General features: G+C 34.7%; 1 protein-coding gene across 1 annotated transcript in view; it reads left to right on the plus strand.

Annotated features, from left to right (window-relative positions):
- The window catches only part of LOC103255770 (cilia- and flagella-associated protein 47), a gene marked incomplete at its 5' end in the record, with an annotated part of 291,791 nt that overhangs the window by 161,259 nt on the left and 103,561 nt on the right, over positions 1–26,971 (plus strand). Inside the window, 3 exons of the mRNA XM_021710301.1 lie at positions 11,853–11,964; positions 14,665–14,769; positions 19,069–19,225. Of these exons, the coding sequence (XP_021565976.1) occupies positions 11,853–11,964; positions 14,665–14,769; positions 19,069–19,225 (374 nt within the window). The remainder of the gene's footprint in view (positions 1–11,852; positions 11,965–14,664; positions 14,770–19,068; positions 19,226–26,971) is intronic.

Raw genomic sequence — 26,971 nt, forward strand, 5'->3', positions numbered from 1 at the left:
CTTGGGGACAGAGTCAGGAACTGGAAAGGAGAGAAGCCTGACAACAGTTTGGTGAAGTAGAGGGTAAGCAATGGACAACTGTGAACACTTGGTCACATGGTTAATACGATGAGATATGACCATTTGTATTAAGGTGGCTGAATTCCTATTATTGTCTGTCACCAAGTTTGGTGCTGATAAATAGGGGTAAACAAGTCATAATTCCTACGTTTAAAGAGTATATGTTCTAATGAGTAAATTATACTTTTTAGTTAATTTCTTTCCCTTAATGCACCAAAAGAATGTTGAATTATTCCAATACCAGATCTTGAGCCAAAACATCACTACAAGTGATTTCCCAGATAAATTAGTATGAGAACAGGGGAAACAGGATAAGAAAAGGGAAGGAACTAAGCATTGGTGTGATTGCAGGTACAGTTCCGTATTGCTTGATCCTACAGAGAAGTCTGGAGCATGAATTATGTCTGTGTTTGTCCTGCCTTGAAGCAAAAAAGCTGGGCTTTTGAATTCCCATGCCAGTCCCCATTAGCTAGCTTCCTTGGGATGAGGCATAAACTCCCAGAAACTTTCGCTCTCTGTAGGATTGAGGGGGTTTCAAGATCCAAGAATAATCATCTGAAGGCATCAGATGGGAAATTAACTGCAAACATGCCGAAGCTGAGGGATGAAGGCAAAAAAGTGACAAAGAATCTTCTAGAGGAATTGGATGAGGCACCAGTAGCATCTGCTTCAACAAGTTATTTACAGATTTATTTCTAGTTTTATATTTTTTGTTTTAAAATATATCAACATGTAAAAACTATATATTGTTATTAATAAATGTGAGTAATGTGAACATTTTTGCCTCAACCAGTGCTAGCCTTTTCTCTTTATTTTTTTTTTGCAAAGACTCAGAAAGTTTATTTTCCATGTATTTTTTCTTTTTTTTAATTAATTAATTAATTAATTTATTTATTTATTTATTTATTTTTGAGTTGGAGTCTTACTCTGTTGCCTAGGCTGGAGTGCAGTGTGCAGTGGCACGCTCCCTGCCACCACAGCCTCGACCTGCTGGGCTCAGGCGATCCTTCTGCCTCAGCCTTCCGAGTAGCCAAAACTACAGGCGCGCGATACCACGCCTGGCTAATTTTTGATTTATTGTAGAGACAAGGTCTCACCAAGTTGCCCGAATGGGTCTCAAACCCGCAGGCTCAGGCAATCCACTCGCCTCGGCCTCCCAATGTGCTGGGATTACAGGCTGAGCCACTGAGCCCGGCCTATTTCTTTATTTTAAAGATATGGGGTACAATTCAGGATTAGGTATGCAAGTGGTCATCGTATAGGTAAAGTTTGGGCTTCCCTTTGGTCTCCACTTTGGTTTGAGATCAGGTACCCTAATTAATGTTGTGTTCCTCCCCACACCACTCAGGCAGTATCCCACTACTTCCAATCCCTTTTTAATAATGCTATGGTAAATGTTCAGAGTCTGTTTATGAGTGAGAACACGTGGTACTCTGTTCTTTGTTCCTGTGATAGATCACTGAGTGTCATAGACTCTAAATCCATCTATGTTACTGTGAAGTCCATATATTTGTCCTTCTTTATGGCTACGTAATATTCCATTGTGTATATGTACCATATTTTTAAAATCCAGTTCAGTTTTTTTAAAATTATAAAGATGTGGAGTACAATTCAGGGTTAGGTATACAAACACTGATTATGCAGGTACCCTTGTTGATGAGGTTTGCCTCTCCCTCCCCTAGCAGTTTCCCTCAACTGCCAATCCCACCCCCCTCCACTGACAGTTTCCCATTACCGCCAGTTGCTTTCTTGTAGTATTATAATTGTTCAAGGTCTGCTTATAAGTGAGAACATACGGAACTCTATTCTTTGTTTCTATGATAAATCACTGAGTATGATAGACTCCAAATCCATTCAAGTTGCTCTGAAGTCCATATGTCTGTCCTTCCTTATGGCTGCATAATATTCCATTGTGCATATATACCACATTTTTTTATCCAGTCCAGTTTCGATGGGCAACATGGTTGGTTCCATGTTTTTGCTTTTGTGAATAGAGCTGCAACAAACATACGTGTGCAGATATCTTTTTTATAGAATGATTTGAGATCCTCCGGACATATTCCCAATAGGGGAATTGCTGGCTCATACAGAAGGTCAATTTCTAGTTCTTTCAGAAATTGCCACACTGTTTTCCAGAGAGGTTGCACTAGTTTGCACTCCCACCAGCAGTGTAGAAGCATTCTTTTTTCTCCACATCCTTGACAGCATCTATTGTTGTTTGCTATATCAACGATTCTTACTGGAGTTAGGTTAGTTAGCCATTCTTACTGGGGTTAGGTGGTATCTCATTGTGGTTTTGATTTGCATTTCTCTGATGACTAGTGAGGCTGAGTTCTTTTTCATGTGTCTGTTGACTGCCCCTATCTTCTTTTGAGAAGTGTCTATTCATGTATTTTGCCCACTTTTTAATGGGACTGTTTGTTTTTTTTCCTTTCAGCACGTTTGAATTCCTTGTAGATCCTGGATGTTAGGCCTTTGTCAGATACACAGTTGACAAATATATTTTTCCCATTCTGTGGGCTGTCTCCCCACTCTCTGGATGGTCTCAGCTTGGAGGTTACACAGAACTGGGTGGAGCAATTCAGGTCTCTGTCCTTCCTGGGACAGAGAAAATGGTGGCAGCGGGGCTCAGTTCCAGATTTCCTCACTGAGCCTTCTCCATGGTTTCTGCTGCTAGCGCCCAGACTGCTGCTGCAGGTGGTGGTGTGGACCAGGTGCCAGGTGCTGAGGAGCAGCTGATCTCTGCTGCCCCCTCCCAAGAGACCCCCAAGAATGGCAGACAATCCTGCGTGCTGGGGACTCCAATCTCAGGGCAGTGGTAGGTTGCAGTCACCTCTGGAGGATAACCCAGGTGCTTGAACCGGTCTCCCCTCAGATGGACTTTCACTCACTCACTGGCACACACCCACTCACACAGTCTTTATGGACACTCGTTTTTGCAGAGAGTCTCACAATCTGACCCGTTCCATCACCATGTTGCCTTTCTCCTCCAGAGAATCTTTCAATATGGAAAGTTATGGCTTTCAGTTTCTGGAATCTTCTTGAATTATGCCACCTTTCTATTTTCTCTCTGTTTTGAATTCAGAACTTGAAGGCTGATTTTAAAATTTTTTACTTTGTTACATTTTTCTCCCAATGTTAATCTCTTTCCATTCAGGCAAACTTACTCAATTTTATCTTCTAATCCTTCTATTGAGTTTTTATGCCAGCTATTAACATCCATGATCATTTTTTTGTTGTTTCTTGGATATTTCTTCTGTTTTCTGTTTTTAATTTTGTTTTGTTTTTTATATAACATTGCATTCTTCATGTTTTAATATTTTTCTCTCATAACAATTAAAATATTAATGGTCATTTTGAAGACCATGGTCTTTGTCTTTATAAGTTTGTTTTGGTTTCTTTCTTTTCTATTAAAACTTTCTCAGAAGTTTGTTTTGTTCATTTTTTATTAAGTCGTTTGTGTTGTCTTCTGTGCCATTCTTCATTTATTTTCATTGCTTCAAAAAATTAAAAACTACAGTATTTCTTCTTTTATTAATGGTTCTTGGGTTTGTTTCTAAGTTTGGTATATTATGAAAAATATTCCTTACAACATTGTATATGTCTCTTTTGCAAATTGTTTTTGAATTGGTATCTCACTCTGTTATCCATGCTAGAGTGTGTAGTACAGTGGCATGATCATACCCCACCACAGCCTTGACTTCCTGGGTTCAGGTTATTCCTCTGCCTCAGTCTCCTGAGTAGCTGGGACTACCAGCACATGCCACCACACCGGGCTGATTTTTTTATTTTTGTTTGTAGAGATGAGGTCTCTTTATGGTGCCTAGAATGGTCTTGAACTCCTGAGCTCAAATAATCTTCCTGCCTAGGCCTTTTAAAGTACTAGGACTACATGCCTGAGCCACTGCACCAGGCCCCTTTTTTGCATACTTGTGCTTATTTCTATCGGGTATAAACATGGGAATGCAATACCTGTTACATATAATAAGCATGTGTTTACATTTAGCAGATAATGACAAAGAGTTGTAAATTGCTTGTACCTACTTATACTTTTAATAGCCATGCATGAATTGTAATTGCTTCACATCCTAAAGAACATAGGGATTAAAAGACTAATTTTAACCATTCTGGTGTGTGTGAAGTGCTATTTCATTGTATTTTAACTTTACATTTCCTTTATGACTAATGAAGCTGAGTACTTTGTCTTGTGTTTAAAGACCGCTTTGACAAAGTGATTTTTGATGTATCTAGTCATGTCTTTTGACCATTTTTCTATTGATTTGTCTGTATTTTCTTTTTTAAGTTAAAGACCTTTATACGTTGGATGCAAACTATTGTGAATTATATATGTAGCAAATACCTTCTCTTATGCTGCAGCAGGTTGTTTTTGCAATTTCTTAGTGGGGTCTTTTAATGAAAATAAATACTTAGTGTGTATATATATTATATATATTCCTTCATTTAACTATATATGTGTATATATATACACATATATAGTTTTTTATATATAAATATATACACATATATAGTTTTTTATATATAAATATATACACATATATAGTGTATACATATACATATAAACATATATACATATAAAGATGAGTTCTTGCTATGCTGCTATGTTGCCCATGCTGCCCAAGCTAATCTTGAACTCCTAGGCTCAAGCAATCCACTCACCTTGACCTCCCAAAGTGCTTGGATTACAGGTGTGAACCATCAAGCCTGACCTAAAATGTTCATTTTTTCCATACTCCAAGGTCTTTAAGATAACCTATGTTATTTCTAGAAAAATGTATTAGTTATCTCTCTCATATTTAGATGTACTATCTGTCTGCAATTGGTTTCTGAGTGTGATGTGAGAAAAACATCAGTTAGGAAGTCATCACACTAATTCAGGACCAAGGTGATAGCAACTTCAACCAGCAGTGTTGATAGCGAGTGCGGTGAGAAGTGCTCAACTTGTGGCTTATTTTTGAAAGTAGAGTAAATTTTTCTATTAATATGTGAGCAATATCAGAAGAGAGAATCAGAAAAACATGGATGACATTAAAGTTATTGGTCTGAGCAACTAGAACAAAAAGATGACATTAACTGAGAGAGAAAAAACTACCAAAAGAGCTGGTTTAGGGGTGAATATCAAGAACTCAGTTTGGGGCCTGTAAATGTGAAGTACCTAATAGATATATAATTGAAGAGTAGGGAATTTTATAAAAAATCAGGAGTGCAGTGGAAACATACACAATTAGTTGTTCCCAGTTTTGTATGGAGTATAAGGAGAGTGGAGTCAATAGTAGGATGACGCACTTGCACTTCTAAGGCCTTAATTATCATCTATGATTTGGCTTACAGATTATTATTAATGAATCTCAGAATGATAGGTAGCAGTCACTTAATATATAATTGATAAAAGTTAATTTAATTCAGTTGCCTCAGAAATTTGACATATGAGGCAATTTTTTCTTTATGCATTTCATAGTAAGTGCTTTCTTCCCAGTGTTTGCATGATATTTTCTCATCACCTGAGTTCTGCGTAATCTTTTTTTTTTTTTTTTGAGTTGGAGTCTCACTCTGTCGCCCAGACTGGAGTGCAGTGGCCGCTCCCGGCCACCGCAGCCTCGACCCGCTGGGCTCCGGCGATCCTTCCGCCTCAGCCTTCCGAGTAGCCAGAATTACAGGCGTGCGCTACCATGCCCGGCTGATTTTTTGATTTATTGTAGAGATGAGGTCTCGCTGCCCAGGCGGGTCTCGAACCCGCGGGCTCAGGCAATCCACTCACCTCAGCCTCCCAAAGGCGCGGGATTACAGGCTGAGCCACTGAGCCCGGCTTGTGTAATCTTTTTAAAATATATTTTTTAATTTTGAAAGAGTTCAAGACTCACAAGAATTGAGAAAAAAACCAGTAATGAGCTCCCAGGTACCCTTTATCCTGTAACTGGTTTTTAAGGTGTTACTACTTGGCTCACACTTTTTTTTTTCGTTGTTCAGACAGGTAATATTATTTAATTTTTCTTTTGCTATTCTATATTAACACCTTTGAAATAATCTTGATGAGAACAAATTATCAAGGCTCTGAAGAAACATGGAACCCAAAAAAAAGTAGTAACATTTTAAAATTTTAAGGCATTTAATATTGTCCCTAAACAATATATGTCAATAATCCTCAATATTTGCATTTACAGTCTTCAGTCTTCATCTCTAATTATTGGCAAGATTGGCAATCAAAGAAGCCATCTATTAGATTCAATTCAATTCAAAACTTTTTCTTGGTGAACAATGAAACCTCCTAAGTTTATGTTTTTCTCCTTGGTTCACTGGCAGTCATAGGCCACATACAACTTTCTAGCTTTTTGCATCTTTTCTCATTTCAAATCCATCAAATTATATTAGTCCTTCTCAATGAAATTGATTTTAATCCTCAAAAATTGACACTGTTTTTCATGTGTTTCATTAATCAGTGTTTCTAAATGAAGATCATTTTATTTCACAATTGCAACATGTGTTGATGCTGCAATTTATTTTTATTTTGTAAAGCCACTGTTATATTATAATGAAAATATAATAGAGTTCCATTTAAGTTTTAATCATGAGTATTTCAAGTATACATTTTGGACCCAATATATTTTATCTTATTTTGTATTGCATGTCTGTAGAGCAAGCTGAAACCTCTCTTGAACTTTAGACTCATGGTTCCATTTGCTTGGTAGATATACAATTAAGAGTGCTATGAGTTTATTATCTCCCAGTAAGGCTTCCTTGTGTGTACTTTGTCTCATTTATCTTCCTCACCATGCAATTAACCATCCAAGCTATGGCTTTCAAAGTGTTTCGACCATGACCCACATTAAGAAATATATTTTATTTTGCACCCTGGAACAAACACATACACACACACACACACACACACACACACACACACACACACACACACACCTGAAATAGCAACATGAACAATACTTTCTCATACCACGTATGGTAAATTCTGATGTCATTTATCCCATTTATTTTTTTCTTTATAGTTCTATTTTTTGAGAAAAAAGTCATATAATATCAAATTAACCATGTTAAAGTGTACAATTTGGTGGCATTTAGTATATTCACACTGTTGTGCAACCATATCTCAAGTTCCAAAACATTTTCATCAACCCAACAGGAAATCCTGTATTCATTTAACAGTCACTACATCCGTGATTTGTAACAGAAACAAAGAACTGGATTCTGACTATTTATCATAATACTACAAGAAAGAAAGGGATTGACAGTAGCTGGACACTGCCTGGGGAACATTTAACATCACTAAGGGTAGCTGATCCTAAACCAGGCGAAGTGAGGCCCAAACTTCACTTGTGCATAGAACACTTATGTATCTGATCCTGACTTGTACCCCACATCTTTAAAATAAAATATATTTTTTTTTTGTAGAATGATTTGAGTTCCTCCGGGTATATTCCTATTGGAGAATTGCTGGGTCATATGGAAGGTCAATTTCTTGTTCTTTCAGAAATTATACTCAGTGATCTATCACAGAAACAAAGAATAGAGTACCATATGTTCTCACTCATAAGCGAACCTTGAACAATTATTATAATACTATAAAAAAGGGATTGGCAGTAGTGAGAAATTGCCAGGGGAGGTTGGGGTGGGATTGGCAGCCGAGGGAAACTGCTAGGGGAGGGAGGGGCATACCTCATCAACAAGGGTGTCTGCATAATCAACGTTTGTATATCTAACCCTGAATTGTACTCCACATCTTTACAATAAAAAAATAAAATAAATGTGCACTTTCCTAAAAAAATAAAATATATTAAAAAACAAAACAGTCATTACAACCTGTCCTCTCCCCACAGACCCTGGCAAGCACTAAATTGCTTTCTGCCTTTTATCTATTTTAGATATCACATAAAAATGAAATCATACAAATGTGACATTTTGTGTCTAGTTTCCATTTTAAAATATTATGCTGAATGCTATATATTGAATTAATTTGACAATTCACCAATGGGCCATCTAGCCATATGCCCTATAGATCTATATAGGACTTCCTTCCCCTTGTCACTCCTCCTTCTAAACACATACTTTCACCAATTCCGTCTCTCCTCCCAGTAAAATTCCTCTGGAAGCTCTTGCCTCCTCTCAGATCCTCATTATCTCTTGCCTGAATTATCATACCATAATAATTATAAGTAGCTTCCATGTCTCCACTCTTTTCTCACTGCAGTTCATTTTCCAACAAGCTGCCAAAAAGATTTTTCTAGCATAAATATATTTGAGTATGTCATATTTCTACTTAAGAAACAAACAAACAAAACCACTCCTGGCCACTTTACTGTCTTAAAAAAAAGTAAAGTACCTTAGCATAGTATGTGAATCCCTTCCTATTCTGTCCAGAACCTGTTGTCCAGCCTCATTTCAGCTACCACTAGTAGTACAGATGATATTTTTTTTATATTTTCCACATGTGAGGGGAGTAAACTTACTATATAGTGAACCTCAGTCAGTACTGATTTGAAACCATAGGTTTCTCCACATATTACAATTATTTTGCATATTAATAAAATGAAACAGGAGGATATGGATCTTAGTTCTTACATTGATTAACATGAGCAACTATGACTCATTGTAACTGAATGTGGATCCACTTTGGAAAAACATTAGTTTTCTGCAAATTATATTTGAGAATAAGCATGGATTAATTGTTGCTCATTACATATATATATATATATTCAATTTTGATGGAAGATCAAGTAAGTATCAACAAACCTAGTGGTAAGTGGAGATGAAAGTAAAAGCACCAATAGTAAGAATATATACAATAATACATACTATGTAGGACAAAGTTGGCCTGAAAATCTGTTTTGATTCCTTAAGATTTGAATACCCAAGAGCTTGTCAAAAATTAGCTTTTTTAAGAGCTAACAAAATGTTGTTAATTTTCTCAGTTTCTGTATTCTTTCCATTAGACTGTTTTTATTTTACTTTTCTATGGCCATTGAGTTTTGTTGCTTAATCAGCACTGAGAGAGTAAGAATAAGACAGATAGAGACCTTCTAAAAAGAATCCTCACCACTACACAATATGTCCATTTAGCGAGTACACATGTGTATCTCCTGAATCTAAAAAAAGGAAAAAAGCCGGACTCGGTGGCTCAGCCTGTAATCCCGCGCCTTTGGAAGGCTAAGGTGAGTGGATTGCCTGAGCCCGCGGGTTCAAGACCCGCCTGGGCAGCGAGACCTCATCTCTACAATAAATCAAAAAAATTAGCCGGGCGTGGTAGCATGCGCCTGTAATTCCGGCTACTGGGAAGGCTGAGGCGGAAGGATCGCCAGAACCCAGCAGGTCGAGGCTGCGGTGGCCGGGAGCAGCCACTGCACTCCAGTCTGGGCGACAGAGTGAAACTCCAACTCAAAAAATAAACAAATAAAAAATAAATAAATTTTAAAAATTAAAAAAGGAAAAAAAGTATAAATATGTCAAATCACAGATATCTGAAAAGTGTACTTGCTACATGCAAATATAAATGGAACTAGTGCCACACCATGTACAGTTAATTAACCTGCCTCAGCATGATATTTAAAGACTGATTATATTTGAAGTCAATTCCAAAGACGTACATACAATTTTAGAAAGATGATAAATTGAATTTACAAAATCATGAACAACCTCCCTTTTTCTCTTTTTTAAGTTTTTATGGTAATAATATAAGTCACATGGAAACCCAGTAAACACAAATAGGAAAATTGATCATCTGCATATTGATATGTTTCATAGGATATTTACTAACCAAATCAAAACACATACTTGCAACTTGATTATTGAAACAAATGCAAGGGTGTCAAACACAAACACTTTTCAATTTCGATTAATCACAAGCTGTGTTTGAAACTAATCTAGTTAAGAGAAAAGTTGAAAACTTGGGGTTAGGAGTTGAAATATAAGTCACCTAATGCAGCTGAAACTCACAGAGTTTTGTATCAATTTGCTTCTGAATTATATTTGAACAATTTTTCTTACAGTAGTACAGAAATCTAGTGTGAAAATATTTCATTCATTTTTTTAAGGCATTACCTATGAGAAAACTTGAGAAATTGGCTTTCTGCGTAAACACAAAGTAAATGTTTATCAAAAAATAATGGGAAGACTGTCATGATTTTTAATGGATTTAATTTATAACAATTAATTACATTTTGGTTATTTTCATATTTTTTTCATTTGTTATCAGTGAAAGAATAAATTCATGATTCACAGAGTTGTTACTCTTGTCATCTAGAATAATAAAACTGAAATATAACATTCTCTTTTCTAAAAGGTGAATCACCATTTACATATATTATATAAGAATCAAGAAAATGATTCTTAATTTGAATGAATGAACTGAATTCTGCTTATCACATATTGTTAATTATATTCTATCATAGGACCATAACATTGTGAAAATTAATAATACATCTGTGGCAGTGATTCTATAGTTTTTATTAGATATTTAATACCTACATATTTTGATCCTAATTAGCTTGTATTATAAGCAAGAGACGGTAAAGAAAGATTTAAGAAAAACTGTACGTAGATAAAATTATTGTATTTTAGCATTGTACTTCAACATTACAGAAAGATAATGCAAGATGACAATTTGAATGCTGTATATTGAAAACATTAGAAATGATTGTTGATTGAGAATTATGAATCCTCTTGATTTTTTTGGCATTTACTCATAATCAATTTGTAACTTGTTAATGTTATAAATGAAAACTTTGTGAATTTATTATTCTTTTATTACTTCTAGACTGTGCTAGCTCTTTGGCTTAATTTAGCAGTTATAAAACAATGGGTTAAACATTACTTCTGAAACTGGAATATATTCCAATATCCAATATGGAATTACATTTGGGCTCAAAAATAAAATAGAGAATCAAGAATTATTTAATTTAGCAAAGTATCATTAGTTCATACATGATTATTCTTATTTTGAAACTCAAAATAGTCATCAAATTATTTGCCATAATGGACACCATAAATAAGGTGCCTTAGGACAACATAAATTTATTGTCTTGTAGTTCTGAAGGCTGGTAGTCTAAAATCAAGGTGCCAGCAGGACCATGCTCTTTCTGAAACCTGTAAGGGAGAATACTTGCCTTTTTTTAGCTGCTGGTGCCTGCCAGCAATCCTTGGCTTTCCTTGACTTGTATATACATCACTCCAGTCTCTACTTCCATTGTCATACGTCCATCTTATTGTGTGTTTTCACCTGGTCTTCTTATAAGGATACCAATCATATCAGGTTAGGGGCCCACCTTAGTCCAGTAAGACCTCATCTTAACTAATTACATATGCAGCGACCTTTTTTTTTTTTTGAGTTGGAGTCTCACTCGGTCACCCAGACTGGAGTGCAGTGTCCGCTCTCGGCCACCGCAGCCGCAGCCTCGACCCGTTGGGCTCCGGCGATCCTTCTGCCTCAGCCTTCCGAGTAGCCGGAATTACAGGCATGCGCTACCACGCCCGGCTGATTTTTTGATTTATTGTAGAGATGAGGTCTCACTGCCCAGGCGGGTCTCGAACCCTCGGGCTCAGGCAATCCACTCACCTCAGCCTCCCAAAAGGCGCAGGATTACAGGTTGAGCCACCGAACCCGGCTATGCAGCGACCTTAACATCACATTCTGAGGCACTGGGGTTTAGTTAGGATTTCAACATATATTTTGGAGTGACACATTTCAATCATAATGGTTATCAAATTTATGGAATCGTTAAGCAAATTTATGAATACCAGCATATTTACTAGCTTTGTTTATTTTCTCACAGGTATGTCACTCAGACCATTCCCTTAGTTAATCCTACACATGAAACCTTAGAATTACAAGCAACAAACAGTAATCCTGAAAATTTTGTCCTGGATATTAACAAAAAAACACAAGTAAGTACATTCAGAAAGCCATGAAATCTACTGTTACCAGAGCATTTTCTAATTCTGACTTTGGGACACTGGTGGAGTATTTTCATTGAATTATTAATAAAGAGTCAATTTCCTAAAATTTAAAATAGGATTGTCCTTTATATGCATCTGTCTCTGAATTTTAATTTATTAATAAGACAATATTTTATAATATAAATTTTTGAAATGATATATGCTAGAGTCATGCTTGTTATCACTGATTACTAAACTGGTTGTGTTTTCCTTATGACCATTTTAATAACTAACTTTTGTAATAGTTTCCAGTAGTATGATTTTTAACTCAACTGATATATTTTTCCAGGGTCAAAAAACTAGTTCTTTTCTAGCTCTTCTTGAATTCTTGCCCACTCTCATCCTTCACCCAGCCACACACACAAACTTTCAGACAATACTAATAGCTATGTCCCCCCTTGCTTTGTCAGCCCCACTTTTTTTTTTTAATCCCTGGGTCCTGGCAGAGGCTAGGACCAGTCAATGGGCTTAAATCACTTTTCTCCTTCCCCTAAGTTACAAAACAAGATCCTTAGTTTAGCAGGGCTGTCGATGTTTCCAAAGTATAGTACGCCAATTATTTACAGTAAATGCCAAATCACATACTTTCTAGTGAACTTCAAAATTATAGTTACAATAGATTATTTTATTAAGGAACCTCACAATAAACTATATAAAGTCCGGCTAGTAGATACAATATTTAAAGGCTTTTACTATTATCGTTAAATGATTAAGAAATACACATGTTGATTTCTTTATTTATATCTTAACACTTGTCTCTTGTCAATCATTGGTTGCCAACTAATAATATCATGATATAAAATTAGTTCTTAACTACCATAGTGTATCAAATAAAAAATCACTAATAGCCAGGTGCAGTGGCTCATGCCAAGACTTTGGGAGGCCGAGGTAAGAGGATTGACTGAGCCCACAGGTTTGAAACCAACCTGGGCAACTTGGCGAGACCTCATCTGTACAATAAATCAAAAAATTAGCGGGGCATGGTGGTGCATGCCTTTGGTTCCAGCTTCTTGGAAGGCTGAGGTAGAAGAATTGCCTGAGCCTAGCAAGTCGAGGTTGCGGTGGCCGTGAGCATGCCACAGCACTCCAACCTGGGCGACAGAGTGAGACTCTGACAAAAAAAATCATTAATTATTATATTGCTAAAATTAGTATATATGCTTTAATCTTAGAGAGATTGGATTAAAATGTACACACATGCCTGTATCAACACCAAATTTTACATAAATTGTATAAAGCATGCTGTTCAGGTTATAGTTTATATATTACTGAAATTCCTCACTAGAGTGTTATTTTTATATTCTTTGTACCTCTACTTTTAGAGAGGAGTCTGATTTGTGGTACAAGGAAAAATAAGTGCAATATATTGCAGATGCCACCTTACATTACCTAAGAATATAAACTCTGCTTTAACTTTCTAGTGTAGTCATTCTTTTCTTCATTTCTCAAACACTATTGAATATTGAATATGCAATTAACTATAATATTAGGAAACGACTCAAAAATTATATATGAGAAAATATATGTTATAAAACAAATAGCTCACATTAATGATAATGATAATAAATAAAAATATATAGAGATAAATATGCGATGTATCTATCCAGAGCACAAATTATATTTTTCATATTTGCTAATTTTGAAGTATATGTGAAATGCAATTTTACTTATCTTTTTTTTGCTAAGACTGATATTTAAATTAATTTATACTCCTAAAGTATATATTAACTGATAACTCCAGAATATTCAAGGTATGAAAGAGGAGTCAACCTGAGATAAAAATATTGGCCATAGATAAACTACAAATTTATAATAAAAGGGTGACTCTCTTCTAAATAAAAAATTAATTTGCATTTGAATTTCATTGTCATCATCAGAGTTTATCGAGCATTCAACTACTGCAAATATTGAATGATACTGCTAAATTGCAATTTTTTCAAAGATTATCTTGCAAAAGTATTAGTGAATAATAATAGACTTCTTTGCAGACATGTGTCACTCATTCTATTATTCTGTAAGTATTGATATTAAATATATTATTTCCAGTGTAGTATTTTAGTTACATAGTATTCTCAAGCCCTCCTTATATTGTGAGAAATGTCTAAAGAGGTAATTCAAACTAATACTGTGCAAGCTCAAATTATTACAACAGGTCACACCTTGAATGTATATAAGATAGAACGAAGAGGAAACCATTGCACATTGAAGAAGCATGTCTTACATCTATGCTTAGAAACAGTTCATTTCTTTTGACATGTACTTCTTCATGTACTTGCCAAGGCTACAAATTAGGTTCTCGGTAATTTGAAATGCACCACCGGATGAATAGGCTATGGGCTCTTAAATTAAATGCATATTTATTGTATTGGGGACTTTAATTTCACTTTGAAAATTAATTCTGACTTTGACACGGTAAGTACCTCCATGTGGTGATTGTCTAAGATTAGAACATGGTGTGAGCACCACTAAACATCACTTACCATGGGCCCTTTTGCCAATATTCAAGAAGCAGTCATACTGAGAACAGGCAAGGTGTAAGGTAACACATTAATCACACAATCAACCCTGCATCTACCTAACCCACAAAGATGCCAGCTCAAATGCGAGTTAATTCTTGTTTCTTTTTTGCTTCTTCCTGAATTTACACAGCTGATCATAACTCCTCACTCCACCACAGAGTTACCAGTTCGCTTTTATCCTTCTGCCCTTGGAAGAACTGGTCATCAAGCTTGTATTAACTTCTACGGTACTCAGGTATGATAGAATAGTCTTGCACCAGATCAAATTAATTATATCCTTTAATAAACACTAAAATAATAAATCTAATCCATGCAATTAACATCTTTTGCAAGTAAAACAACTTCATTGCAAGTCATCAATTAAACTTTTGAAAATACAATATGCATTATGTATGTGCAGACATCTAAAGAAGGTATTTTTAAATCCATAGCTCACTTGAATGAAGGAGAATATATACCCCTGTTTAAAACATAGATTTTTTTAATGTTAATGTCAAATTGCTGGCATTTATGTTAACTTTCAGACTTGAGTTTTACTTCTCAGTTTCTATAAACCTATATATAAAAATGTAGAGAGTGAAATCTTGCAAATATTGTTATTCGTTCCACTTCCTTTCATCTGTACAGTGTTTCTGAATATTAATGGTTTTGAACAACAATAGTTAAGCATTTTTTGAGCATCTCTAAATGTGCTACATGTCATTCTAAGGATTATCTCAATTCATTCTCACTACAGTTCTAGAAAGGAAGTATTCTCAATCCTACTTTATGGATCAGGAATCTGAGACACAAAAAATTAAGATGATGCAGCTAGAAAAAGGTTGAGCTGAGACCAGGACCCTGAACATTTGGATTCAACTTGGCTTCATGGCTGCTTTTCACAGCTACCTACAGTTTGCCAAGTAATTTTAACTCTCTTACTGCTAGTGAAATTTTCACATAACTTTTTACATTTATATTCTTTTCATTCCTTCTAATGTTGATGAGGAGGAATGTAAATGGAGGGATGTACTTTATATCCTAAAAGATATTAAGAACCTTACACAACCCTGCCATCTGAGGGGCAGTGGAATCAAACATAATACAGGGGTCTTTATGTCAGTGCAGGGCCTGTGGGTGACTCTAACACCTTTTTTTCCAGAAAATTTTAATGTATTTTTACAAAAAAATTTTTGAGGCTGTTATAGTTTCCAAATATTGCAATAACTAACTTATACATGACCTAAAACAAATACCATGGGAATATGCCTGATTCTCAAAAATATTCAAGGAGGCAAACACTATTCTTTCTTATACAGAAGGAAAAGGAAAAATGGAGATTATTTTTCTTTTAGACAAATAATTTTAACAAGGGTGATCTTTTAAGTGATTGCTTCATAGCAGAGTTAGAACCCCTTTGTCTTAATTATTGGGGGCAATTTAGTTGCTTGAATTTCTGGTGGAAAGTGTATCTATTCAAGGATAGTCTTGCCAGTCAGCAGGGGCATGATCAGTTCTGTGTCTTAATAGCTTTAAAAAATCATAGCCTAAAAGTTGAACGTTAAATTCTTTATCAAACAAAAAAAGGACTCAAACTAGTAAATAATCAAGTCAGACCTTTCTTATATCAGTCAAACACCGGTGCTTGATTTCAGTCACTCTGAGTATCTCCTTCCAAGTAGTAGCAAATCTCTAAGGATTCATCCATGATTAGACTTCAATCAATAATTTATCCTTTCAGCTACTAGGTCCAGACCCCTTCAACCTTTTCAACATATTGCTCTAACCTTTGTGATTTTTCTTGCCCTTTTTATCCTTGAATCACTCAAATCTTCCTCTTTATTTAATTCATCCAGTTGACATCATTTGCAAGCAAAACTAGTTCATCATAAAGTATTAATTGAATGAACTTTTGAAAAAATGCAATATGCATTATGTATGAGCAGGCATCTAAAGAAAGTATCTTTTAAAAATAAACTTTAGAGCTTATTTTTCTAAGAGTTTGAGATAACTTTTTACCATCAGAGTACAACCCATATAGACTTCTTTCCCTCTCTTGATTTAACTGATTAAATCTATCTGAACTGACACACAACTGAGTAGCTGATTAATCTAAAATCAACTAATGACAGTTTTTATAGGATACATTTTACTCTTTAATTGTACCACTTTGCTGAACTAAAAAAAATGGCAATGGTTTATGATCTACTTCATTTGTTTCTGATTTCAATCCATGTGAAAAGCTCTGCATAATAAAAAAAATACCATACATATGGTATTATATATATAAAATCCAACTTTAGTGTATACACACACACACACACACACACACACACACACACACACACACATATACATATAAAATCTAACTTTAGTCTCAAGTTGTTTGTGTAGATTTTTAATCCTGTGATTAATTTGATTAGGGTATGACAACTGCAATACCATAAACTTATTATAAAACCAGTCTCTAAATCAGATTATGCTATTGCAAAACAGAATAAGAGAAGCAGTAGAAAACAGTAAATGTGGTAATTGGAACCTCTCTTTAGTCTCAAATATTATGTTATGAGATTTTCTTTCTTCGTTTTCAGCTGTTTCATTTTTATTTTCAAATAATTGCCTTGTTTCTGTGATTCATGCTTGATTGTGTGACTCGTTTCATTCAAAGGTCAGAATAGCAAAAATAAAGAAGATGTAAGATCAGAGTCGTTTTGTAACCCAGCATGAGTCTATGATCTTTGCAGCCTGTGTCTACAGAAAGTTCTGTTGATGCTTAGCAACCTTTAATTCTCCGGAGCTCTGCTCATTGTACAAGCCAGATTTACTATCTTTTGCCTTCACTTGTTTTATCTTTCAGAAATATCAGAATTGTATTTTTAAAAGTTTTACTGTCCTTTAGAAGAAGCTTGAGATAAATATGGGCTGAAACTGTTTCTTATTTTTTAAATGTGTATGTCCACTGGGTGACTCTTTAATTTCCCTCTCTTAACCCATGTGGATATTTAATCAATACTCAGAAAACTGTTGGATTTCAGTGTTCAGTAACGGTGGGATATGATTTAACATAGACATGCCAGTATTCCAGGCCACTTGAGGAAACATGAAAACATGACCTTCTTTTTGTCATTTGACTCATTCCCAATAGTTGAAAGTAACCTGATTCCTGCCATCTAAGATTTATTTTAAAAATAGCCAAATAGTAGATAATTTACTTAAATTAATTGCTAATGTAATTGAACCCTGATGATTGACTTCAGTCAGTTAATTATGTGAAATCAAGTGAGGACATTATAAGTGAAAATGTAGTGAGCTTATATTAAGCTGGTAGTACCTGTGACTAATAAATAATATAACCATTTGAAGATAATATTCAGATAAAATGTGCTTTTAATCCTCTCTACTAAGAGACAGCATTTTGTGGATTTCCTGTCAACAACTCTTCTAATTTGAAACAATCTGGAAACAAGTTTTTCTTTTATTTTTTAAATTTTTTTTATTTATTATAGAGTTGTGGGGTACAAGTGAGGATTTACTACATAAGTAAGCTGCATGCAGGTAAAGTTTTGGGCTTTTCTAGCTGGCCTTTACTCCCACTGGTAGTCGACTAGGTACCCGTTGTGTTGTCACATTCCTTTTCTTTCTAAATTTAAGGTTGTAAATATCTATATAGTTTGAAAAATTATAAACTAAGTCATTTTTAGTTTTTCCTCAGTGACCTTAGCAAAATGTTGATACGTAACTTTAAGATACCCAGAAACGAGTCACAGTTCGCTGTATTCTGAAGAGACTTTTATTCTAAAAGAATACAGAGAAGAGTTTCAAACAGAACGTTGCAGGCTTTTGAAACTCAGGTAAAAATAATAACCACCCTTATAAACAAGCGTACATGCATAATGAACATTTGTATACCTAACCCTGAATTGTACCCCACACCTTTAAAATAAAAAAATTAAATAAAAAAAATAGCCACATTCAGTCTCCTTCACGTACTTTCTGATCCATTCATCCATATCATGTGGTAACAAAATGCACTGTCTAGCTGATGGGGATAAATAATATAGCATGCAATTGCTCATACTTTCTTTTTAATAGGACTTCAATCTGTGCCCCACTTTCTTTGCTTTCATGTAGTAGCTATCTGAATTTCATTTGAAATTCACCCTAAGATTTTGGAAACTAAGTGTAATGTTTGTTACCAAGTTTGTTAGACAAGTTTATTAAAAAGAAAAAGAAAAAAACCTTGAACAAAAACACAAGGTTTTCCATTAAAGTGTCTCTTTTATTTTGCTATGCATTGTTATATGGTATATGTATTAAAGTATATTTGATATTTGAATATTGCTTTTTTGCCCTCTTCTGTTTCAGTGTAAAAACACATAGTTTTTGATTCAGTAAAATCAAAAGCAATTTGGAAAAGAAATAAAAAATAAAATAATGCATGTTAAATATTAACAACAAAGCTTTTCTTATCTGCTCACATTTTATGTGCATCTATTAAGTGCTGTAAAATATGCACAGTCAGTACCATATGTTATTGATGTTTATCTTCAAACAGTTTAATGAATGGAAAGTCTACCTCGCTGGAATAGGAAAATTCCCCCAGCCTCTAGATACAGAAAGACTAACTGCATACATTGGTCTTCAGTCATCTGTTGTTATAACTTTCAAAAATCCCACCAAGGAAGATGTTTTAGTCAATATCATTCTAACAAGTAAGTTGTTTTTATTATAGTTTGCATGTTATTTTATAGATATTTATCAAATTTATTTCATCATAGAATTAAAACATTTTTGAGCTTATGGAAACTTTAGAGATTCATTAGCTGAAGAGCGTTATTTTATAAAAAAGAAAACATGAGATTTGAGAAATGAAGTATCTTGACTGAAATCACAGTTCATAAGTGTTCTTCCAATTTTATCTGTAAATCCAAATATGTAAATTAGTAGATTTGTAAGATTCTTATTATGTTACTCAAATATGCTAATGCTTATTCCTCAAAAGTTTATAGAAACTCTTGTGTTATGATTTTGTTTCCTTTCTGCTTTTTCTTAATAAAGAAACAGTGTATTTGGATTAAATTTTGGCTTTAACCATCCTTATCCTTTTTTTCATGTCATATTGAAGATGCATGCTTTTATATTAGATTATTTAAAGACTTTGATCACTTTGTATTAAGTGACAGAATAATGTGTGTCCTAAATGAAAATTATTCCATCATGAGTTTTTTGAAACACATTTTCAATCTAATATTGGACATTACCAATCTATCTTTTCAACTATAATTACTACTTTGACTAAAACTACCACTTGTGCAACTTTTTGGTTAAAACTATACATATGTTAGTTAAGATTTTTGCTATGAATGACCAACTTACCCTCCAGAATAATTATACCATTGCAATTTATGCTGCCATCAAAAGCATATTATAGATATTACATATTTTTCTGAACCCTGTAAGCTTTAAGAAATAACATTCTTTGATCCCCATCTATTTGATTGGGGGGAAATTGTATCTTATTGTCATTGCAAATTTACTATTTTTTGTATTAATGCTGAAGCTGAACACTTATCTTTTATCTGTTGGGGTTTTGATCATTTCTGATAATTTATTCATGCTCGTAGCAGAAAATAATTTAAAAATTAAGAAAGCAGTGCTATCTCATGTAAAATTTCCACATAAGAAGTTTGACTGTGATGAGGGGAGGTATACCATGTCTAGCAAACAGTTGATCACTGGCTCAAGGAAGTCAACAATGTAAAATGGAAAAGACTTGAGCATATGTCTAAGCAGAAGGAAGAAACCAGAGTTGAGCCAGAGCTTTTTTTTTAAAGATGTTGGATACAATTCAGGATTAGGTATACAAGTGGCCATCATATAGGTAAAGTTTGGCCCTCCCTTTTGTCCCCACTTTGCCTGGTTTGAGATCAGGTTTTTTAATTGATATTAGGTGCCTGAATCAGAATCAGAATCAGAATGAGTATATTTTGTAATGAGTATATCCTTCCCCTGGCAGTTTCTGTGAGCCAGAGTTAAAAGTATAAAGGAGCTAAAATTTAACAAATGGGCTAAGGCTCTGGGAGGACTGGGATCAGAGTAGAGGTAGATTGAAGAGCCAGGAAAAGGAGGGACACTTCTTCCTTTGGACAGGTGAGGATAAGATAAAACAAATGTGAACGTAGGTAAACTGGTAGGTAGTGGAAGGATTTTGGAATTAAGAGCAGTCCTGTTTACATTTTCATCCACTGAGGAAAGGAGATATTTTAGGGAATTTGAGACGTGGAATGGTGGTTTGGAATAACTTGCTGGAGAAAAGGAAAATTGAAGCTGATCAGGTTTAAATATAAAAGGTATTACATTTGGCTGGGATTTAAACCATAAATTTATATAGGAACCAAAAAAAATTGTATTTGTGAAGTTTGTACCAATTGTAGGGATCAGAATTTCTCGTGTGAGAGCACACAAGGCAATCAATAGATCATTCCAGGGAATGAGATTTTTATGGCAGGTACAGCCAAATGGCTTCATAACCATGAAAGTGCTTTAAGAACATGTTTGGAACAAGACTTTAAAGTTAAAAATAAATTGTAAAGTAATGTGTGGCTTCTTAGTTTTCTAAAATTGATCTAAAATTATTTATGCTATAGAACAGAAAAAGAAAAAAACAGTAAACTTGCCAATTAAAAGTTTATCAGTCTTTTGCAACTCAAAACGGTCTCTTTTTAAGTGAATGCACTCTCTCGAGTAAATGTTCAGTCTCTTAGTTTCCCCCCCTTGTTCCTAAAACCTGAGGAGATAAGGTAGGGGCAAAGAAAAATGAAGGACCTTTGATATCTTCTCTCTCTTTCTCTGTCTCTGTATCCTATATTTAAAAGTTCCTTCTTTCTCTTTGCCAGTTATCTGATTTCTCTCTCTGTCATCTACTTTTTGTGAATGCTTTCTGGGCATTATCTACATATATCCCTCTACTGATATTCCTTAGTGACTAAGCCTCACAATTTGGTCTGAATTGTTGAAGGTCTATAGAAAAACATGACTGATAAGCAGAATAAAATATTTAACATATATGCAAAATATGTTCACTACAAAAGGTACTAAACTGATACTTTCTCACTTAAATATATGTAAAAGCCTTTAATTATTTCATAAGACTATGTACTCTCTATCTTTTAAGAGAAAATGTACATTTTTGTAGAGATGCTACAGAATTCAAAGAATCCTCTTAGACAATTTTACGTATAGCAAACTTCTTTTCTTCTGGCAAAATTTATTTAATTTTGTGATTTGAAAATCACAGATATGTATTCACATGCAATAATGCTATGTTTATAATATATGACAATATTAGCATTCATTTACTGTTACCGTATACAGATACTGTTCTGAGTATTTAATTCTGATGATAAATATTTGATTCATTAATAATTATCACCATTTTATAAAGAAAAAAGTGAAGAATGGATAAATTACCCGGAATCATACAGAGACTTTCCAAGTGGAATCGGGATCTGAACTCAGTTTGACTCCTGAGCCTAATAAACATTGGATTCCATAAAGATCAGGGCTTTTCTACCTTAGTACTATTCACGACAAATAGAAAAACTTTTAATTCCTTACCAAATGGTTACTTGTTGGTGTGAGGGAGGGATTTAATAGCATTCTCTCTGTCTCTCTCTCTCTCTCTCATCTCTCTGTCTCTCTATCTCTGTCTCTCTCTCTCTCTCTCTCTCTCTCTCTATCTCTGTCTCTCTCTCTTCCCCCTGCTCCTACCAAGCCAAACCTGGAATAATTACTTCTCCTGCTGGATAGCATGACAGACTGTGCATCTTTATTTAAATATTTGCCATACTTATTGCAGCTACTATTTGTTCTTTCCACAATTCCACAATATTCGTAAGAATTTTGTGGGCGGAGTCTGTGTATTAGTCACTTGTATGGCAAATAAGACAGAGTAGACTTTTGATACTTGTCTGCTAAATGACTGTACCATAAATAAAATATCAAAATTTTGAAAGCTTGGCCAGGTGTAGTGAGTGACTCAGTGGCTCACACCTGTAATTCCCTTGGGAGTTTGAAGTGGCAGGATTGCTTGATACCGGGAGTTTGAGACCAGCCTAGGCAACGTGGCCAGACCTCATTTCTATAAAAAAATCAAAAAATTAGCCAGACATGGTGATGTGAGCCTGTAGTCTCAACTACAAGTATGCTGAGATGGGAGGATCACCAGAGCCCAGGAGGCTGAGGTTGTGGTGAGCCATGATCTTGTCTCTGCACTCCAGCCTCTGCTACTGAGAACCCACCTCAAAAAAAAAAAAAAAAATCAAAAGCTTAGAGACAACACAGAGTAGATATAAAGTGTTAAAGATCTTTTGAATATAAAAGAACATCACATTTGGGAGAGCTAATAAAAATAGAGATAGCCAAGATACCAGCAGCAAAAAATACATTAAAGAATTAAACAATCCAAAGGTTGATAATGACTGAAATTCTAAAAATGCTAGTTTCTTGGAAAAATAGCGAATTATATCAGGATATTGCCAAACATTTCATTACTATTATGAGAAATTTTATCCTCTAGGTAGAGTTTTCAAAGATTTCCAGTACTTTATGACCAGTGTTTTTAAAAACTAACTCTAGAAATATTTGTGGACAATGGATATGAATGGGGAGAGGACAGATTGGAGTTGAAAAGCAAAGCTCCAAAGATTTAAGCCAGTAACAATGGAACAGTCCATGACCACAGGTAGCAGGAAAGCTCACCATAAAGTTTTGGAATTTTCCCAAAATCTGTGGGAGAGAATCTGTTTCTTTAGCAAACATATTTAATATTTCATGCATCCAGACTACTTTTTTTCGAATAACTATGCTATGCTGTAAAGAAATGTTTCTGAAGACTTGTCTATAATTCTGATATTTTTAGTGTTCCAAATGAGTGTTTGATTATCTCCATTTTAAAATAGTTCCATCGCCCAGGCACATTGCTTCACACTTGTAAGCCCAGCACTTTGGGAGACCAAGGTGGGAGGACTGCTTGAGCTCAGGAGTTCAAGACCAACCTGGGCAACATAACAAGTCCTTTTCTCTACAGAAAATTTTTTAAAGTAAAAAAAAAAAAAAAAAAGTAGCTGAGCATGGTGGTGCATGCCTGTAGTCCCAGCTACTCAAAAGGCTGAGGTGGGAAGACCACCCAAAACCAGGAGATAGACGCTGCAATGAGCTGTGATTGTGCCACTCCACTCCAGTCTGGGTGAAAGAATGAGATCCCAACTCAAAAACATAAAATAATCACATGCTAAATATTATCATGGCTATGCTATTTGGAGCAGAAATTGAAGCTTTGTTCATACACTGGATTGTAGCTCTCAACTTCTCTTAGACTTCTCCTGTCTTACCCAGTTTAGGAATAACAGTTTCTAGGCAAGAAGATGTGCAAATTGGAGCAATAGGAACAGGGAAAATTTTTGAAATAGCTTTCACTTGAACATTATGCAAGACAAGGTGTAGAGAAGATCACGTTTTAGAAGTCCAAACAAATCTTAATCCACATCAACTTCAACAAGTGGCTAGGCAGGAGATGGCCTTAACAGTCTGAGGATTGTAAAGACGTCTTCAAAACAAACCATTAATAAATTCTATGAGGAGCAAAACATTTTAGAAAAGGTTTCAAAAACCTGGCAAACTAGAGTTTGTTACAATCTCATTGTGTACCACACTTGAGTTGTTTAAACATGACTGTAGTCAGTCCCCAAAACACCTCTTGGAGATCAGTATTCCTCCTTTTCAGATGTGGAAGCTCAGGTTGAGAAATTCCCCAAAGCCATACAATGAGTAGGTGGTAAAATAGATCTTGAACTTATTATGTCTCACTGTCTTCTTTAGGACTACCTAACTGTAACTCTAAGTTATCTTCTCACAGATAGTACCTTTAAAGACAGTGACACGATCTAAAGTATGGCACCTGTTTGCCCCTCTCTTTGCTCCCTCCCCTTGAATTGCAAGGGTACAGGTCTTCTTCCATTTAAATCACCCAAGAAATGCTCCTATAACAGCTCCTTTCACATTTTCTCAGTTCTTCTGGTCTCTCCTTCCTCTTTTGCACTCTACCATCAGACATTGACTCTACTTGATCCACACATACTTGGACTTTGTCTTGACCTTATTTGGCCTGGCCATGTATCCTTGCTTGGTTACTGGGGTCCACAGACTCAATTCCCACAATCCTCTCTCATCAGTAATTATGTACCCTACCTGAGACCCCATCTCCAAAGTTTTCACCATGCTCAGCTGGGAACAAAGGTAGAGAAAGAAAGAGTCGCCATGAATAAGAAGCAAGAACCTAGGTTGAAACAATAGAAATTAGGGCCTGATATACACATAGTACAAATTTAAGGATATATCTTCATTAGATGTTGGCACCTTAGCTTATAAAACCATATTCCAAACCTGTAAGTTTCTGTGGTTTTTAATGTCAGGAGTTACCTATACACAACTGTATTCATTCTTAAATATTTCCATTTTGGCGTACATGTTGATACAGCAAAAGTCAAATATTCAGTCACTGACTATTTATTAAGCATCTGTTTTGTGCTGGAAACTGCTGTATGCACATTACAAAACTTTCTCTCAATTTGGAAAATATATATATATATGTACATACCAAATATGTGATATTCATTGTTTTTTATTTTATATGATACTCTGTATGTTGTCATCTCGAATAGATTATATACCTAAAAGTTGCATAAATGAATGAAGAAGTAATTAGTGTATACAAAGTAGCTGCTTTGATTGTTTTTCTACTAAAATATCAATAATCTGGAAATTCTTCACTCTTTTTATTTAATCCAAATTTAAATGCAATATTAGTCATCTGATTCAAATGTTTAAATAAAAGCGAATTCTGTTTTAGACACCAGTAGCTTATTGAAGCATTAAAAAAAGTCCGCATATCAATTAACATAATATATTGGTTTTACAGATATCAACTTTCATTTTGAGAGTTGATCAATGAAAGCAAAGTACTGTGATGAGTTCTTGTTGACTTTAGGTTAATTACGGCCATGGTTTTCATCAACAGTAAAGTAATAAAGCACACAATATAGCGTAATTATGATAAGTTAATCACACTTACAGGGCACAGGGAGGAAATACCCAGTGTATTTCATTTCACATGGTAGAATTCATTTATGAAAATCTTGTCCCTGGAGGCAGTCCGGATCTTATCTATAATACATCCAGAGTTGAATAAATATTTATGTTAAATATGTAGCAATCATTGCAAATTGCCAATTAGAGTGAACATGACTTTATACAGAAGAGTGATACATAGGTGTAAGAAAAACTCCCAAAACCTCAAAATTTCTCTCAAGTCCAGACATTTAATTTTTTAAATATTTGAATTAATAAATAAACTATATTGAGAGATTTGAGATTGCAGGGTAAGAAATCTGGGACATTAAATACATTAATAGTCTCTTTATACCTTAGTTTAACTGAATTATTTGTCTCATTTTGCGTTGTTTATAACAAATAGCTAATTTTCTTGTACTTAAAAAAAGTAGATGTAGAATAGTTATAATCCCTTCTCAGATAAGTAATCGGGAACTCTACTTGCTTGCAATTGCTTTATTTTTAGATACTGTTTAGATATCTTAATATTTAGAATCCGTTTTCTTGATTCTTCATTAATAACTCCCAAAATTCGTTAAGAAAAAATTGGGAGTTTATGAAAATTCAGATCCCCAGGTCCATATTTATTTATTCCTTCTCATTTATTACATCTGAGGTAAGGCCCTGCCGTCACAAAGGATTCTAGTGCAGATTATCAGAAAACTACACTTTTAGGAACACTGTTTTTACACAATGGTCTCAGAACGTTTTTCTTTTATCATGCATCTCTAATAGTAAATATTTTTCAGTGCTTCATTTAAGATATGTATATTTACATTTGAAATACAAGCACATAACACTATCAACTCATGTATTTAATGTCAACAGAGCTTATCTTTTTAATAGAGAATATACGCTTGTTTATGTCTTATACTTATTGTTAATATTGCATAAATGTTATATTTATGCACATATATTCACACAATTATCCTTCAATATCAGTGAAGGATTGGTTCCAGGAGCCCCCAAGGATATCAAAATCTTTGGCTGCTCAAGTCCCTAACATAAGATGGGAATTGAGTCTGTGGACCCCAGTAACCAAGCAAGGACACATGACCAGGTCAACTTAAGCACATGCTCTTGCAAACTTTAAATACGCTCTAGATTACTTATAATACTTAATACATTGCAAATTCTATGTAAATAGCTGTTATGGTATATTGTTTAGGGAATAATGAAAATTCTGTGTATGTTCAGTATAGATGAAATCATTTAAAAAAAAATATTTTCAATCTGCCAAGTGGTTGAATCCAAGAATGTGGAACCCATAGATGCAGAGGGCCAACTAT

Source organism: Carlito syrichta, unplaced genomic scaffold (genome assembly GCF_000164805.1).
Source record: "Carlito syrichta isolate Samal-C Ts95f unplaced genomic scaffold, Tarsius_syrichta-2.0.1 Scaffold288410, whole genome shotgun sequence".
In the NCBI taxonomy this organism is placed as follows: Eukaryota; Metazoa; Chordata; class Mammalia; order Primates; family Tarsiidae; genus Carlito; species Carlito syrichta.